Source organism: Triturus cristatus, chromosome 7 (genome assembly GCF_964204655.1).
Source record: "Triturus cristatus chromosome 7, aTriCri1.1, whole genome shotgun sequence".
In the NCBI taxonomy this organism is placed as follows: Eukaryota; Metazoa; Chordata; class Amphibia; order Caudata; family Salamandridae; genus Triturus; species Triturus cristatus.
The window spans coordinates 135384738-135404006 of record NC_140590.1 but is presented as its reverse complement, the minus strand read 5'-3'; the positions used below and the strand labels follow the sequence as shown (position 1 = coordinate 135404006).

Genomic DNA, 19269 nt, shown 5'->3' with positions numbered 1-19269 from the left:
CGCTGGTTGCATAGTATATTGTAGTCAGCCACAGCACCAACTGTTGGTAAACTAGGCTCACACCCTGTGAAGCTCACTAAAGAGGCCCTGCACTCTTCCACTAGCATACATGCCAACATTTCAGAAGAGCAAAGTGGGAGATTTTTTAGAAAAAATCGGGAGAATGGGGCCTTGAATTGTGTTACTGTCATGATGGGCTTTGGAAGTGTGCAGCTGCAGAATCGGACATTTGAAACGCAAATGCACGTTTTTTCTTACCTTTCAGAATCATGGAGCGCATGGGCAGGCAGAGAGAGGGTGATGCAAGTGTTGTGCACTGACCTGGCAGGTTGCTGGCAGTGCATACACCCCCCACCCCCACCATCCCCCCATCGTGTGGGGAAACCCGGGCTGAAACAGCTTCCTGGGCACACACACAGCTGCCCCGAGAACTTCACAGGTCTTTAAAAGACCTTTCGCTTGTTAATGAGGCTTTGTTGGTTTTTCACCCCTTCTAGAGCCCCTGCATCGCCACTCTGAGTATTGCTGGAAGAATTAGCACGTTACACAATACCAGGCCCTGTCAGCTGAAACCCCGAGGAATCGGGTTTCTAGATGCTTGAATCGGGAGGCGGGAGACTAGCCTTGACATCGGTAGTCTCCCGCCTGAACCGGGAGGCTTGGCATGTATGGACTAGGGTTGGCCTACCCTCTACACTGCGTTTGTAGAACGGAGGTGTGTGTTGTTGTATCTTATTTTCTTTGCTTGTACCGGAGGCTCTGATACCCCAATGAGCATCAACCTGCGCTCAGCCCACCCAGCACATTAACTGCCCTCGCTTTCAACGGCTCCCCCCTCGCCTCCAACCGTAAATAGTGTCATATCCGAATACATCATCATATCTTTTTAAAGATGGGCTATCCTGTTACAGGCGGGGCATTACTGTCCGGCTGCGAGAGGGCTCCATTTTATCCGCGACCCGCTCGCTTCAGCTGCTGCCACTGGGAGCCAGGGAGAACCGAACCCTCAAAATGGACGCGTCGAAAGCCACTGGTAGGAGACTGCTGTTACAGTGGTCTGAAATGAATACTGTTTTTAACGCACGAATACCTTTTGGGACACATCAAATCCTTGCGAAGCTTTGTGCTGTCTTATCTATAGATGTGATCATGAAAGACCGACGCACCAGTGCGGTAGGATTTAGTAAGGCAAAATGTAAATGATGCGGTGGTACCCCGAAATGTGATAAAAGGCAACAGGGTGTGGTGTTCCATCCGAGTCTGTATATTGTTTTGCTGCAATAGAAGAAATGAACGTGTTTTTGGTATGAGATAGAAAGCCAAATTGTTTTTCTTAATTTCCGAACTTACTCTTAGCTACGCGTGTATTTTGCTCAAAGGCCACGCCATTTAGTTGTGCAGGCCGCGTGGCGTCTAATATATACAAACCCTAAACATTTTAGGGCCCAGGGCTTTGTGGCAAGTGGAGAAGACGTCAGTTCTTGCGCACGTTCAACAACCTAAAGTTAGAGATAGTACTACAACATTTTCATGTATACATTTACGAAAAAGAGGATATTCGTTTGAGGAGTTAAACTCACTAAGTAAGAGCTGTGTTTAAAAAAAAATACAATCTGAACTAAGGGGCTTATTTTCAAGCCCGTGCGCCGCTAGCACGTCACTTTTAACATGGGAAAAAGTGACTTACCGTTGGCGCAAGGGGCTTGTAAATGAGCCCCTAAGAATTTTAAGTTCTACGTGCATATTTTTTTGTGTTTACAAAACAGAAGTAAGAGACAGCTGAAATTCAATGTGTGAAAAAAATGCTAGTATACCAGCTATTAACCGCCTCATCAGGGGTATTTAACGCTATATAAATACAATTAACAATCACAAGCAGAACACGCAAATAATATTTAACTCGGTGCACAAAAAATCTAATGCATAAGTACTGGAAAGCAGAACAGTTTCATGTTACAACATTTACGCAACCATGTAACCAGCAATAACGGCCATTGCCTGGCTTCTCGAAGTCTCTGTGTCAAGGAGCTCGAGAATTTAAATCGCAACAGGTGCACTCAGCGGTTCCTGGCACGGAGAGTTTCTTTACAAATATAAAATGTGCTGGCAGATCAGACAGAGGCACGTGGTGGGTGGGGAAGACGGATACATGATAGGCAAGCACTGTATGCCAAGCCACCCAGCTGAACCTGGTTGGTATGCATATACTGTAGGTTTCCTTTGGTGGTAAAAGGGAAAGCATGGTCTAATGGTGAACTGCGAGGTGTCAGAATCAGGCATTTCAATTATCTAAGAATTTCTTTAGTGTGTGTGTGTGTATATGTATGTATATATATATATATATGTAGGTAGTTATAGTTACAACCTAGTTTCCATAGGAATTTTTTTTTGTTGATTTGCTAATAACTTTGGCGTTGTTTGACGAATCTTTGCGAAATTCCCCCCCCCCAAAAAAGTCTATCCAGGTCAGCTCCTATCCTGAAAGTTTGGGGGTGATTCGTCAAGCGGGGGCTGACAAAAAAGAGGGTCCCAAAACGTGTTTTCCCCATGTTAATTTCCATAGGAAATTTTGTGACGAGCAAAAGCCCGAACTGCTGAACGGAATTGCCCCAAATTTGGCAGAAAGGTAGAGCTTGGTTCAGAAAGCTACCTTTTTTTAAAATGGTGTAAATCCGTTCAGTAGTTTTTGAGAAATTGAAAACATAAGAGTGAAAAAATCGATTTCCCATAGGAAACTTTGTGCAAGGCTACAGCCGAAACTAGGGAACGGAATTATCCCAAACGTGTTTTCCCCATGTTAATTTCCATAGGAAATTTTGTGACGAGCAAAAGCCCGAACTGCTGAACGGAATTGCCCCAAATTTGGCAGAAAGGTAGAGCTTGGTTCAGAAAGCTACCTTTTTTTAAAATGGTGTAAATCCGTTCAGTAGTTTTTGAGAAATTGAAAACATAAGAGTGAAAAAATCAATTTCCCATAGGAAACTTTGTGCAAGGCTACAGCCGAAACTAGGGAACGGAATTATCCCAAACTTGGCAGAAAGGTAGTGCTTGGATCAGAAAGTGACTTTTCTTTTAAAATGGTGTAAATTCGTTCAGTACTTGCTGAGAGAATTGAAAAATAAAAGTTTCAATATCTGGGTGGAGCCTAAGTCCCGAGCATGAGCTTCACTGTGATTGGCTGCCAACACTCCACACCAGGAAGTGTTGGCAGCCATCTTGTGACTCGGTAGAAGCGAGTCACCAGAAAACGGAGAAACAAAGATATAAAACAAGAGAAGGAGGCAGGGTAGAAACACCCTGACCCCCTAGGCTTGCTTAGGGGGTCCCAGAAGGACCCCCATGGCCAAAAAAAGCATTTAAAAAAAAAAAGAAATTGGCGCAATTAGCGCTGGGGTCGCTGGTTATTGCGTTTTATTTTAATGAGGCCCCTGGGTGGGCTAGGTCCCGGGGGTATTTCTTGAAAAAATAAAAGCGGTGGCTCGCTGGGACCCCCGCAATCCCGGGGCTTCACTTATCTTGGGAGGGGGGTTCAGTAGGCTGTGGAAATTATACCGGGAAAACAACAATGCGCCGTATTGCGGCCTACCTTTAATATAATGCGGAATAATGTTTACTTATTATGCAGTGTTCACTTTTATCACGGATAGAGTCACTTTGTTACAGGAAATTTATTAATATGTGGGAGGGCGTGTTCTGTATCTCTGCGCGGAACAAAATTAACATTTAATTGGCTGTGATGTTCTAATAACAAGCTTAATGTTCATTTGCTGCGAACCATCGAAAATAAAAGTGTTTTCTGCCATTCACTTCCCCTCCGCAGAGTAGCAAGGACATCTAAATGCCTCACATGTTGTAAGGCGGACCTTCCAGAGCTTAATGTTGATTGGTTGCGAACTATTGAAAGTAGAAGTGTTGCTAGGTATTCCCTTCTCCTCCGCGGAGTTGGAGGGACATCTGATTGGCTGACGTGTTCTAAGGAGGAGCTTCCAGAGCTTCATGTTGATTGGTTGTGAACTATTGAAAGTAGAAGTGTTGGCAGCCATTCACTTCCCCTCCCCGGAGTAGGAGGGACATATGATTGGCTAACATGTTCCAAGGAGGACTTTCCCAAGCTAAATGTTGATTGGCTGTAAACCTTTGAAAGTAGAAGTGTTGTCAGCGATTCCTTCCCCCTCCGCGTAGTATTAGGCACATCTCATTGGGTAACGTGTTCCAAGCGGGACCTTCCCAAGCCTAATTTTCATTGGCTGTGAAGAATTAAAAGTAGAAGTGTTGGCAGCCATTCCCTCCTGACCTGCGGAACAGCATGGACATTTTATTGGCTAAAGTGTTCCGAGTACAAGTTTGCTCCTTATTGGGTGGGAACGGGTTACTGTTGTCAGCCAATTTGTGACGCACTTCCAAAGGAGTACGGGAAACCAAGTAGTAGAGGGGAGGGTAGGCACACTATTAACTCTGTACAGTGGTCACAAGGTGCTGGAGAGGGATTGTTAAGGTAAAAATTGTTTTTTATATATTTTAAAGACCATTTATATAATTGCCGTGGGGTGTGCAAATCATGGCGGAAAAACAGAGTGTGTTGCGGTCTTCTTTTTATGAAGTTTGCGGGTGGGATACTTCCCAGGAGCACTATTTACTTTTAATGTGGTGTTTACTTTTCTGACGGGGAGGTGTGGTTGCGCAGCAAAAATTTCAGTTTAGGTTTTAAACCGTTTTCATTTAGCAATTACAAATGAACTTTCTTCGGATACTGACGCTGTATATATTAAAGGGGTGACAAATAAAAATGGAATTTCATAAAATATCACTTAAGCGTGGCCACACCCTCCTTTTTTCTGCTTTAGTTTGTAAAAGTGTTGCCCCATATTCTTGATAATATAAGAGGGCATCAGTTACTTTTAGATAAAGTAGAAAAGAAGTGCTACAACAAACACTCCCGCACTACATCATCTGAGGTCAGAAGAATAAGTAGAAAACAGTTTATCACAAATGACTTCATATTACATAGAAATGTATGCATTATTATTTTTCAAGTTTGTATTTTGTAGAATTCGGGAACGTTCTGTCGTAGTGCTTAGAGGTCGCACACTGTTCCGCTAACAAATCACCTACTCATTTAAGAATATATAGTTTAGAACTATTATAATATACAGTACTGGTCTTATATATTCTATAGGGAGAAGGTGAATAGGAACCGCAACTAGAAATATAGAAATTAGAAAATAACATTCAGAAATGTAGGGTTTATCAAATGTTGAAAGTAAGAAAGTATGTATGAAAGCTATATTTTTTTGGACTGCACTTTCGTAAAATATGCTCACTGAAAAAATATCTGATCAAGCATGTTATAAAGCTTAGTAAGCTGTATTTCAGATGGCGCAGACAAATCTCCAATTCCTCTTCTGTAACAATAGGACAGTCTATCACAATATAACGAGTGACACCATTGTTACAGTAAAAAGAAAAGGAAAATAAAGTTATGAATACAACAGAAGATCAATAACGAAATACTTTTGAGAGATGAATATTTTCAGAGCTTCTTTTCTCCGGGACTTCAAAATGTTTGATCTTCGTGGCGACGGGTCATAAACTCCTCTGAGATCATTATGACTGTGAAAATTATAATATACATATTGGCAGTATATGATCAAAAGGGGGGAACAGACAAAAAACCGGAAGCTGGTGACATTGCTTATATATCTTTACTCTTTGCGCCGATGGGTCATGAACTCCTCTGAGATCACCATGACTGTTCAAATTATAATATACATATTGACAGTATATGATCCCCAGGGGAAAACAGACTAACAACTGGAAGCTGGTGACGTTAATTATAAATCTTTAGGGTTTGCGCCGACGGATCACCAACACCTCTGAAGTGAAGTATAGTGTCAATATTATAATATAGATAGTCACAATATATAAGCTGAAAGGAGCCAGAAAAGGAGCAATGTTTGCTGTAATCTGTCTGTTTCTGAAAACAAGCTGCTGACGTTACAGAAGGCAAAAACATGCAATAACACTTTTTTTTAGATATAAATGTTTAAATATTGACAAATAGCTACGCATTATAAATATCTACTATACCATAATCAAACAACTTACAACTCCGGAATATGTTTTGTTGCCGCAAAACAAGAATCCGACGCTAGAAAAGGGAACCTGCATCACAGAATGGACACGGATAAATAACTCGCGAAAACAAAACTAATCGAACAACGGGTGTGCTGTATATTCTTTTTGGTTATTGAGTAGTCTATGGAAGGAAGATGCGGCTCTGCCTATTTAGATGTCACGTTTTATAGTTTACACTTGCTCACGTTTTAACAGTTTAACTTGTGCACGTGTTGGGAAAAGTTACAAAATGTGAAGCTGTAAAGGTTTCGATTTCCATCGTTACACGTATAAGGTCCTTATTATGTACATACGTTGGAGAGTTCAAAAACTGTTACCCGGCAAACTGTGTCATTTGCATTCTCATGATTAAAAACATCTAAATAGAAGACATAAAAAAAAATATCGTTCACAATAGAAGAAAAAAAAATACGTGCTAATATTTGTCATCACTATGATGTTAAATTAAAAAAATGCCACCATTTGTAAAGCGTACATCTACCTCCGGAAAGGTGTGCCGGCGCTCGGTGGCGTTGGGAAGATTAAGCAAGGTTTTGCCCACAGTGAGATAGTGGTGGGCTAACATGCTGCTCGAGCCGGGAATCGAACTGTGAACACTGTTGTTCGAAGTCAGGTATTATAGGTGCTGCGTCACACTTTTACTACACTTATATGTTAATTACTGCTAATTAAGTTGCAAACATTGTTAAATTATAAGTAGGGCTTCCTGTTTTCCGTTTTTACTGATTTTTACAGATAAATACAGACAGAAAAGGATTTATTTTCCTCTCTGTATTTATTCTAAATTGTGTATAAAAACGGAAATTGGGTTATTTTTTTAGAGATTCTAAATGCTGTCAATCATGACTACCAGGCCAATAGGTCTGTCGTTCTAAAAGTAAAAGGGTTAAAACAATAAAACATTTTTAGTAGAGAGCCTTAAACAGCAATATATATGCTCGTAACAGAAAACATGCACATTTTAATATCAAGGTTGTGCATATTTTATCATCTGAGAGTGTTTATATGACTGAAAACGGTCAGACCTTAAGGCATGAGTGCATATTTAATAGACAAATAAACGTGGAAATATACTCATTTCAGATTCATTTTTACACAAACCCAAAATATATATGGGTAAATACAGATAACATTATTTAAAAAAAAATATGGATAGATACAGACAGAATTGCCCAAAAAATAAATACCATAAAGCCAGGAGCCATAATTCTAAGTTATAAAAGACTACTGTTAAGTTAGTTTTCACTATAAAAAGTATACACGTCTTTTTAAAATTTACTTAAAAAACATTATAGGTTATAGGGACATTGTAGTTAGAAATTAGTATTTAAAAAAACCTTTGAAATTCACTGAAAAAACCATAGGTTTTACAGAACTTATAGTTAGAAATTTGCATTTAAAAAACCTTTGAAATTCACTGATAAAACCATAGGTTTCAGGGGCGTTATAGTTAGCTGGACATTTCACTCATACAAAACCATAGAAATTCCACCGTTATAGTTAGTTCAGCTAACTATAACTCGCGCCCCCGCAATGCACTGCTCATGATGTCACTTATTACATCATTCATGGCATGGTCAGTGACATCACTGATGACATCACTGATGACATCTCAAATGACATTTAAGATGCATGAACCCCTTCTAAGTGAGCCAATTAATGAATGACCTTTCCCACTCCATTAGTGAATATCTTGATCGCATCGACTGGAAGTGATAGCAAGCATTTGCAATGCAATAGGTCTCGCATTACTGATAGTTTGAGGTATTGGCATTGCAAATAATAATGCAATGCCAATCGCTCATACTTTCAGTAATTCGAGATCTAGAGCATTGCAAATGCTTGCATAGTGAGTCAGGAACAAGCATTGTATGTCTCATTGCAGTACAGCAAGCGCCTTCTAAAGACCCTAGTGAGCAAGACACCAACACTGCATGTCTAGGTGCGGTACCACAAGCTACTTTCAGAGGTCCCTAGTGAGCAAGGCACCAGCACTGCATGTCTAGGTGCAGTACCGCAAGCTGCTCCTAGAGGCCCCTAGTGAGCAAGGCACCAGCACTGCATGTCTAGGTGCAGTACCGCAAGCTGCTCCCAGAGGTCCCTAGTGAGCAAGGCACCATCACTGCATGTCTAGGTGCAGTACCACACCTGCTACTAGAGGTCCCTAGTAAGCAAGGCAATAGCACTGCATGTCTAGGTGCAGTACCTCAAGCTGCTCCTAGAAGTCCCTAGTGAGCAAGTTACCAGCACTGCATGTCTATAAAGTTGGAGCTATTGGCATTATAAATGGCATTGTTTTTTACCATGCGATGTTGCAGGGTTCAGTACCATATTTAGCCAAAATGGGACCTCTTTTGGCCACATATGGGACTGCACCCTGCAGAAGATATGGTAAATCCACCCTACTCATAATACATTGCTTGCAAGACAGTACTATGAGTACATTCAAATAGCTATGTCCATATATATAATTAGTAGCTTTGAAATGTGACAAAAGAATTATTACATTAATTTCGTATTAGGTTGTGCTCTGTGTGGAACTGATAAAGGGAAATTTATAAACGGTCTAATATAAATGTGAGAGGTTATAATGAGTGAAGTAACCACTGCCAGCCTAGCTTAGGACCAAGTTTATGTGCTGCCTGAAGCCTTTTAAGAAAATCATGCTTTGAGGCTGTAATTAAAACCAAGGGAGTAACAACACATGTAACAGGGGGTGTTCTCATGGGAGGTTACAAGAAGAGACTAGGTGGTACTAAGGAGGGACTACTAAGTCTTTTGACCAATGAAAAGCCACCATTTACAAAGGACAGGGACAGGAGCCAATTACAAAGATGGGCAGAAAGTGGGTGGAGCTTTATGTCCATATCCTGTATACAGCATGTCTCGAAGAGACAGCGCAGGCGCTGCCTAGGCGAGACCTAAAACATCTTAAGGTGACGTGTGTATTCTTTCCTCAGAAATTACCGAAGAGATCCGCAGCCTTGCAGAAAGGGTATTTGCTTCGGAAGTTAAGGATGTGGACAGTCGGGAAGAGGTGTCGCTGTTTGACCTCGAAGGAAGCTGTCCTATCTCTCAGCACGAAATGTGGGATCACCTGATACTGAAAGAAACTAAAGAGCTGCAGGACAAACGGTAAGCTTATTCGAGGCAAACTCTTTGAAACTTATTGCGGCTGCTTTCTGTTATTATTGCGTGACAGCAAAGAGCCTTCTTCCTTTTGAGCAGGGCTTGGCTATCAACGGCACAGCAGGTGCAGTGGCACCGGGGTCAGGTGGTGTGGGGGAGGAGGGGCACTGTACCACAATTATAGTATATTTGTAGTAATCACCTCAGGAGTCGGGTCCTTTTAGCAGGTTTATTACTGGTCAACACAGCAGAGGCAACATCAGACATCCACCTTCAACAATAAAACGTCTCTGCATACATTTGAAAAGCCTGGAATCCTCTGACTCCATCACCCAGCAACCCCCATGAACATTCCTAAACCCTGCCACGCAGGCTAACACTCTAAACCTACCCACAAGGCATAACATATCCCCCTTTCTCATTTTTAAAAAAAAAAACGAAAATAAACATTACACACAATAATAAAACAACCCCAACTTTCACATCAACACTATGACATTGAATCACTCACGAAAACGCATGGGAATCCTGCGCGTCCTACTGCTCCTCCTCACCATAGAACGAACATCACAAGTTCTACGACTAGCCTCAGAAGAGTAAGGCTCACCATAGCTAACCTCCTGTCCTGTCCCACTCGTTTCCCTAGCTTTAACAATCTTACCTACATTCCACCAACTTCCCCCTTCAACCTTTACAGCATTCCTACCTAATTCTATAACACGGATGGGTAGTCCAAACTTACTCTCCCCTTTCTTGACGTGTATGGAGGATTTAATCCTAACAAGATCCCCCACATGCACTTCAACAAGCTTTGCGGAATTTTTCTTATCAAACCACCGCTTTTGCTTAACTTGAGCACAACCAACATTCCTTTTCACGATCTCCATTAGACTGTTCACATCATGCAACGACTTGATCCACTTATTCATCCAACCTGGTCGGAAACATGTATTAGCTTTACGTCCTCTCAATAGCTCAAAAGGAGAAATTCTAGTGGTAGAATGAGGAGTAGTCCTATAGAACCAAAGCATGCTATCTAAGGAACCCTGTATATTCACTCTCTCACTCTTAGCCCATCTGATACAATCACCCACCACTCTGTTCATGCGCTCCACTTGACCATTAGACTGTGGGTGATACAGAGAACTTTTCGTATGTTTAATGTTGGAAGACTTTAGAAATTATTCAAATTCCGCACCAACAAATTGAGTGCCATTGTCTGTCACCAATGTCTCAGGAAACCCCTCTCGAATAAACACCTCTCTCAAAAACATAATCACCGTAGAGGAAGAAATATCTTTAACAACCTTAACCTCTGGCCATTTAGAAACATAATCAATTAAAACCAGCACAAAACGTCCACCATTCTGCAAACCTTCTATCGGCCCCATGATGTCCAACCCCAACTTGCTCCAGGGAGCTGGTGGACAATCAACAGGCAGAAGTGGAGGAGTCTTTACTTTCAACCCTTTGTCCGCTTTACTGCATATGACACACCTGTCAACAACTTCTGTAACATCCGCATCCATTGATGGCCACCAGAAACCATCTCGAACTCTACGTTTGGTGAGAGTCGAACCTAGATGACCCTCATGAGCTCTGAGAATGATGTCTTTTCTTACACCAAGAGGAGGGATAAGTCGTTCTCCTCGAACCAACACCCCCCCTTCAATGGAAATCTCAGACTGTACTTTCCAGTAAGGTTGTAAATAATGCACCAAAGTGCTTTCTCTAGGCCAACCATTCATCACATAATGGTTCACTTGCTGAAGAACTTCGTCTTGAGCAATAGCTTCTAACCAACTTCCTTCGTCTCCAACAGCAATATCAACTGCAGCTATGAAACAATCATCCGAATCGTCTTCGTCCTCTCGGTATTCATCTGAACAGACCCCTTGGTTTAAACCTACAGGAAATCTAGACAAGAAATCCGCTCTTGTATTCTTTCCACCAGAAACATGGACCACATCGAATTGATACTGCATAAGTCTAGAAACCATTCTTACAATCCTCGGTGAACAACACTTGCTAGTACCAGCACTGAGAATATTCACCAAAGGTTTATGGTCGGTCCTCAAAGTGAAACGTCTTCCCCAGACATATGTACGAAACTTACTCACAGCCCAAAGACAAGACAACAACTCTTTCTCAATTACTGAATATTGCGTTTCCGCATCCCTTAAGACTCTGGATGCAAACGCAATAGTATTTTCACCACCTCGAGTATCTTGCGTAACCACACATCCCAAACCCACCTGACTTGCATCCACCGTGATGCAAGTAGAAAGGGAAGGATCATAAGGCTTAAGTGCCTCACTGTTCTTAAGTAGAACTTTCACAGTCTCCAAAGCTGCAGTGCACTCGTTTGACCAACCGAACATAACACCCTTCCTCAATAAATAGCTGATTGGCCTAACCACAGAGGCATAGTTTGGAATAAATTTAGAATAATATTCCAATAAACCCAACAGAGACTTAACCCCCGTTTTATCCTTGGGAATAGGCGCATTGGTAATGGCATCCAACAAACCCTGCCTTGGTCGAATACCTTCGCCAGAAATGTGATGTCCCAAATACTCAACCTCATCACATAAAAATTTACACTTTTCAGGCTTTACTACTACGCCATATTCTCTGAACGTTTCAAAAACCTTTCTCAACAAGACATTGTGCGAACTAATGTCTCGGGAATGAACCAGCACATCATCTTGAAATACCAGCACCCCTTTGATTTCACCCAACATACTCTGCATCACACGTTGGAAAACCGACGCGGCAGAAGCCAAACCAAATGGCATCCGTTTATAGCGAAAAGTACCCAGAGGTGAAATAAATGATGTAAAATGACGAGACTCCTCCTCCAATTCGATCTGGTGGTAAGCATTTGCCAAGTCTAACTTAGAAAAATATCTTGAACCCCTGACGCATGCAAACAGATCATCAATTTTTGGCAGTGGATGGGAATCCACCCAGATCTCCTTATTCAGGGACCTAAGGTCCACACAGACACGCAACTTACCACACCTCTTGCGTGCTACGACAAGAGGAGAAAGCCATAGAGAAGACTCTGTTGGTTCTATGATGTCCTCCTGGCACAAACGCTTTATCTCTACTTCAAGGTCTTCCCTAACACTGAACGGGACACCCCTTAATTTGTGTTTAACAGGTAGAGATCCTTCTCTGACAATGATTCGGTGCTTGAACCCCCGGATAGTTCCTAACTCCTTTGAAAAAACAGTAGGAAAAAGTTGCTCCCATTTGACATTGCCATCAAAACCACCATCAGAAACTGTTAAAACTTGCACTCTACAACCTGGCTTAAGGATCATTCCAAATAACCCCTGGTGAAACCATCCTAAGATATTTAGTCCCTTGACAGCAACATAAATCTTGCCCTTGATCACCCTACCATCAAATTGAAGTTCATCCTCGAAATACCCCAACAGTTCTATCTTACGACCCTCATAAGATACTGGCGAGCGATCGGGGGGTAGCAAACTCCTATTTCCCCAAGTTTCTTCAAACAGTTCCTTGGTTATCATTGTTATCCTAGCCCCAGAGTCTACAAGTAAATTTAGTACTTTGTCCCCCACCAGAATTTCAACAATTGGATCGATACAGTCTGTCTCATCAGAAATCTTTAAAACATGATCAGGACTATCTAGAACAACACCAATTGTTTCTGAATCTGACTCACAGTCTGACTCTAGCACACATGCAACGGACCTTTTTTGCTCATTGAATTTCTTCTTAAAACAAACTTTGGCAAAATGTCCTGTTTTTTTGCAATAACTGCATATAACATTCATCCCTGGGCATCTAGTCCCCTTCTGATGTTGTTTGTTACCACATCTGTTGCACATATTTTTGGAGTCATGTGAGGGATACATATTTTTCTTTGAAATGGATCTCTTAGACTCATTATCTTTGACCTCTGGTTTGGAGTCAATACGCTTGAATTTTGAACTTGACGAGATCACATTCACCGGGTCTGGAAGCTTGTCTTCCAATTCTTTTAAAGAAATTTGAGAAGTTTCAATACTTTTAGCTATCTTTATAGTTTCATCTAAATCAGGATTCGAGAGAGAAAGAAGTTTTTGTCTTATTTGTTTGTCACTGCAGTGACAGACAAACTGATCTCTGATCAGTTGCTCTAAAAATGTCTCAAACTGACATTCAGAAGCAAGTTTTCTTAGCGCAGAAACATACATGTCAACATCTTCCCCATCTTTTTGTTGCCTCTTGAAAAATTTATGTCGCAGCACCATCAGGCTGGGTTGTTTGTGAAACCTTGTCCTAAGTTTCATCACTGCGTCTTGAAATACATCTATGTCTTGACCTGGAGTATGAACGATCTCAGGAAGATGTTTGAAAATAGACCTCCCCTCAAAACCAAGAGAATGAAGAAGTAAAAATCTTTTACGTTCATCGCCGAATCTGGATGCTCCAATGGCACCCAAATAAGTTTGAAAAGCATCAAACCACAGTTCCCACCTAACTGGTGGATCCCCCGCTGATTCTAGAAAAGCAGGAGGCGGAGTGACTGATTGCATATCGGTAGTGAAAGACAAATGATGAACACAGAAAGATGATCAAACAGTTTTGATAAAAAAAAAATGAAAAGAGCAGAAAAATAACACCCAAAATACGAAATTATTCACAATAACGTCAAATCTGGGTTTGTATGAAGATAACTGGAAAAATGTGCTTCAAAAAACAACACAATGTGTATGACAAAAAAAGAAAGAGAGTCTGGGAGGAAAAAAAACAATTTAAAAAAAAAAATGTCTGTGTGCAGATCACAGGAAGAATCTGCTTCTTTTTATTTGAAACTAAAAAAACATGACTGTGTGCAGATCACAGGAGTAATCTGCTGATTTCGTAGACAACATCACAGAATCCATGGATATATGTATGTGTGTGTGGATCACAGAAGCAATCCACTGAAGAAACGATATTAGCTGTAACACTGTACACTCGAGTGCAGCGTGTAGAAGGTTAATCACTCGTGTGGTGATTGTTGCTAGGTAACGAGAACAGCAGGACTGGCAGATAGCTTGGACGTGTTGCCGGTTCGCGCATGCATAGTAAGAGTTAGATCAGAACTACCTTCGCGCATGCGCGGCAAAAAACGAGAAATAATCTCCAAAACGTCCGGAACAGACACAGAGTCAAAAAGAAGATACACCGCGGTACAACAACAGCGGAAAGAAGATCGATCTTCCTCTGGTCGGGTAAGTTCGTGTTTTCACGAAAAACGGTTGCCAGTCTGTATTTAAAACAAAATTAGACACCCTTACCTTGTGACCACGTAAGGGTGTTTGTTTTTTTAGAAGCGGTGAATCGCTGGTTGTCTCGAGGTAGAAACCGCTCGCACCCAGCTCAAATTGGTTGTCTTTCTTTAGTTTGTCCAGACGAGGCTGAAACACTCGCGTAGGTTCGAAGGAACAGCTGTGAAGACCGGAAATCGTCGCCAATCAAATTGTAGTAATCACCTCAGGAGTCGGGTCCTTTTAGCAGGTTTATTACTGGTCAACACAGCAGAGGCAACATCAGACATCCACCTTCAACAATAAAACGTCTCTGCATACATTTGAAAAGCCTGGAATCCTCTGACTCCATCACCCAGCAACCCCCATGAACATTCCTAAACCCTGCCACGCAGGCTAACACTCTAAACCTACCCACAAGGCATAACAATATTGTTATGAAACCGGGGTATGGGGGATCCATTACCTCCTCGACCGTCTTCCTCACCACAGTAATTACACAATGAGCTTTAGCCTCCCATATAAACTCCCAAGTCAAAAGCCATCCATTTAAAGCAGCTTAAAACAAAGGCCATCACTGCTATCCACTTACTGAAGCACCTTAGTAACTGTCTACAAAGCCCAACTGCAGAGCTCAAGCTGACTGTCTTGAAAGCAAAACTCCTCCCGACCCTCAACTACGGTCACTTGGCATTCCCCGGTGCCTTTGACACATTTTTAATAAATTCCCAGATCAAGGCGTACAAGAAAATCCTACTTGCCCCCTAGCAAGCAAGAAGAACAAGGTTGAGGCTGGAGCTGGACCTCGGATGCCCTGACCTCGTGGGCATGGGGGATATAATAAAGTTCTATCATAGGGTCCTGCAGGCCCCAGAGTCCTCACTCAAATACTATTTGAAAGCCATCTTCGAAGCAGCAGGGTCTCCCTGATGGCTACAGCAAGCAATAGCAGCCAGCACTCTGAAAATCAGGACAAATAGCCTGCATCTCCAAGAAATTGCTTACTCAACCTGGAAAAAAGTTGTGAACAGGCAAGTGATATTAATGTGCTTTGACCTGGATATCAGTAGTCTTTGACCTAGCATCTTGATCGAAGTGCTGGATGCATCTTACACTTCTGGGAAGGCACAGGCATACTTTAAATAATCGCTTTCAACCCAGTCCTGTATGAATTTTTTTTTTTATGAGGTTAATCGCACTGCCAATTTCAGACTTTAATCCTGGTTGGGCTCACCAAGATGAGGTAATCTCGTGCAGGTTATGCAACTCCTGAAAAGTATCATGGTTCCATCTGCTGTGCTGCTGCCCCAAACTGACTGAGGAACAACACCTCCAGCCCCTCCCGCTTTGTCGTTCAAAAGGGGTTAAGTGCTGCAAGGAGGTGTAGAACATGTGCTTAACTGAAAATATGCCAAGTACTCTAGTCACACTGGGGAAATTTACGAGCTTTATTCGCCTTTCACTCATTGGAGCGAGGGCAACAGCTACTGCCCATAGATCCCAGAACAACATATAGCAGCTAGCTCTCAGGAACTTACAAACTTAAAGGACATGTGCAGCATCCTCTATGGTCATGTGGCCCCGGGATATGGGGACTGCCAACCCAGAATATACGACCATCTGCTGTACGTAAACATTCTAGGGTACCCAGATGTTTTTAACCCCAGCCCTATCAGCATGAGGTCCTATTAGCTTGCACACGGCACATTGTACTTTACCTCTTTATCTGTAAAACCTCGGTCACTGTTTTTTAAAAAATTATGCAGGGCAGGTCTTAACTCTTTTATACTTATGAAATAATATAGTTGGCATTGTTTTTAAATCCCTGCAACTCCATTCTGGTTGTAGTATTCATCATTTTATCTTAAGCGAAAATATATTGTGTAGTTCTTAGTCATGTAATGGTTTTAATTAATCGAACATGAATGAATAAAATAAGTGCCTTAAAATAAGGGCTAGCAACTGTCAGGTCCTGGAGGAGGTAACTGTTTGTTTGTGAAAAAAAAAAGACAGTCAAAAGTTAGCATACTAGCCTCTATTATGGCTGACTTCCTCTCCCTCCTACAAAGAGGAAGTCCACCCACAGCACATCCTGTTTTTTTGTTTCTGCATATACTTTACATTTCATGTGCAACAGAGTGAGTGGGCGAGCGCCTTGCATCAGCTGTCCCAAGGCCCGTAAGTCTTGCTATAAGCAGACTATGCTGCTTTATTTTATAATTTTTTTTATATTGGTCTTGTTTGTATTACTTAGATTTGTTTTCATGCTGCGACTGCTGTTTCGATCAGCACATGTTCTCTGGTTCCCCCCATGAAGTCCTGCTCTAGCGGACTCAGCATGGTAGGGGTGGTATCAGGGGGCTCCTACTGCCAGACTTTCTGTGTTTCAGCATGAGGCTGCTGCCTCGTGGCCCACCCTGAATCCCTGGCTTTGTGTCAGTGGTGGTGACTCAGCTGGGTGGTCGGCATGCTCTAGTGTCCGTTGTTTTGGGCCGACATTGGCACATCGCAGTGGGTGATTCTTGTGTTGGGGGAATGTTCATGATTGGCTTATAGTTCCCTGCATTCTTTGTCGGGGCTCTCCTTGTTCAGTGTCGGGCGGTTTGCTGCACACCTTCATGGATGGACTCCCATTGGTACCGGTTGATGGGGAGTTTGTTCCTGTCATTCTTTCTTAGGGTGGGGGAGGTATGCTGTCTTCTCTTTCCTGTGGTTTGTCATTCTGGTGTATTATGTCATGTGGTGGAGTTGCAATAGTTCTCCCCTTATTCCTTCATGTGTAGCTCAAGCCATTGTCAATTCTTGAGTAGAGGTTTACATTCGTCCTTGTCTGGATGCCTTGCTGGACTTTGCTTTTTTTTTACTGCGATACACCATGTCTAGGTGGTCTGCCCTGTGTTATGGTTTTGGTGTGTCTTGTTGATCCTCGAGTGGTCTTGTTTGGACACGACGCAGGTTCTGCCTTTGTTGACCTGTTTTTCACTTCACGGGGCAGGTTGGTTTCCCGCCTGATGGCCCAAGTGTTGTCCCTAAAGACGGAGGCTCAGGGGTGGCTTGCCTGGATGTGTCCCCTGGTGCCTCATTAGCTATATTTCCAGGGCCTTTTGTCTGCTTCCCTTATTTTGCTACACTTGGGCTGTCTCCGTCTGTGTCCAGTACCCCGCAGGGTCTTGTCTCACTGGTTTTTGGGTTCCCAGGTTTTTCCTTTGGGTTTTCCAGTGCCAGCACTGGTGGGGGAGTTTTTTTGGGTTGGTGGTTGTACGAGTGGTTCCTTTCTCAACCTTATTGTTCAAGTTGTGCCATCCAACATTATGTCAATGGATGCCCACCTCCTGGTCAGGGGGGGCCTGCTATGTCAGATTTGTCTGATCAGGTGCTGTGGTCGTGGGTCCCACCTACCTCTTCCTGCTCCAGGGAATTGGGGACTGCTCAGTTAGGGCTCCTTGCGTCTGTCCCACCCATGTTGGGTTGTCATGTTCAGGTCTGGTCAGTTTCCGGCTTGGTTTTGGGGTCTGTGCCCACCAGGGTGTAGCCCGTCCATCGTCTGCATCTGGTTCCTTCTTTGGCTTGGCTGGTCTGCTGCTCTGGTCTATGTTTGCACTTTCCTTCCACTGGAAGGTGGGCTGGGTGGCGGCCTGGGTCTGCTGGGTGTTTTCCTCAATGTGTTCTTTTTCCTTGAAGGTGTATGTGTTCCTGAAGTTGCTACATGGTCTTGTTTTTTGTGGATCGACTTTTTCGGCTCAGTGATCTATGTCAGTCTGCCTTTCTTTTTGCTCGCTTGTTGCTTGGAGGGTGGTCACAATGTTTTTCGTTTGCCCTATGGGACTGTCTTTTTTGTTTCCCCCAGCTCCTGTGTTTCCCAGTGGGTTCCGGGTGTTAAGATTGGTCTTGGCCTTTGCGCTTCTGGTGGTTTGGGATAGCAGAGGCTCATGTGGCTCCCCTATTGTTAGTCTTGGCTGTCCTTCTCCTTTTGAATGCCTCTATTGGGTGTGTTTTTTCGAGTGTTGTTGTTTTGCCTGTCCCAGCCGGTACCTTTCTGCTTGGTTGTTTTCTTTGTGCCTTTTGGCCCAATGTCATTGGGGTTGATTCCCTCAGCCGCCCCTCTTTGAGGGTGGATTAAGCAGTCTCTTCTGTTGGACTACTGCTTCCCTGGGCCACGTTGTAGTCTGATTTTGGGGGCGGTCTGCTAATTCTGTGGCTGCTTCTTGGCCTGCATTTGTGGGGGTGTCCCTGGTGGGTGTCTTTGTTGCAGCCCTGTGGGTATCTTCTCCTCCCTTTTGTCCCTCTTTCAGTTTGAGGTTGTGTTGTTTGTAGATTTAGATTCATGATTTATGCCCTTATATAGGTACAATTCATATTGCCCTTATTTAGGCATAGAAAATCCAGCCCTTATTTAGGCATTGTCCATGCTAACCAAATACAGGCATGGCCACCTACATCTGTCAATCCACGTCACAACGAGTTCTTTGAAAACCAGACTCTTAAGCCTTTAGGAATTTTCCTTGCTTGGATATTGATTTCTCCAAGAACTCATTTATTATGCATGAACATCTATTCCTTAGAGGTTCATTCATGACGTTCTGATGCCCGACTTTTACGTCAATACAGGCATTCCTAAACACCTTCAAGGTATAAATATACCTGCACTTGCCCTGGCAAACCACGGTTCCGGTACGGTCCAGTTCGACTGCCTACTTGCGGTTCGCCACGACAAGTTCGGAAGGAGATCGAGTTC

At 42.7% G+C, this 19269-nt stretch overlaps 1 protein-coding gene across 1 annotated transcript in view; it reads left to right on the top strand.

Moving 5' to 3' along the window:
- The first annotated feature begins 917 nt into the window (after positions 1 to 917).
- The window catches only part of AMPD1 (adenosine monophosphate deaminase 1), a 567491-nt gene continuing 549139 nt past the window's right edge, over positions 918 to 19269 (top strand). The window contains exons 1-2 of the mRNA XM_085615836.1: positions 918 to 1033; positions 9096 to 9270. Of these exons, the coding sequence (XP_085471962.1) occupies positions 1012 to 1033; positions 9096 to 9270 (197 nt within the window). The 5' untranslated portion in view covers positions 918 to 1011. The remainder of the gene's footprint in view (positions 1034 to 9095; positions 9271 to 19269) is intronic.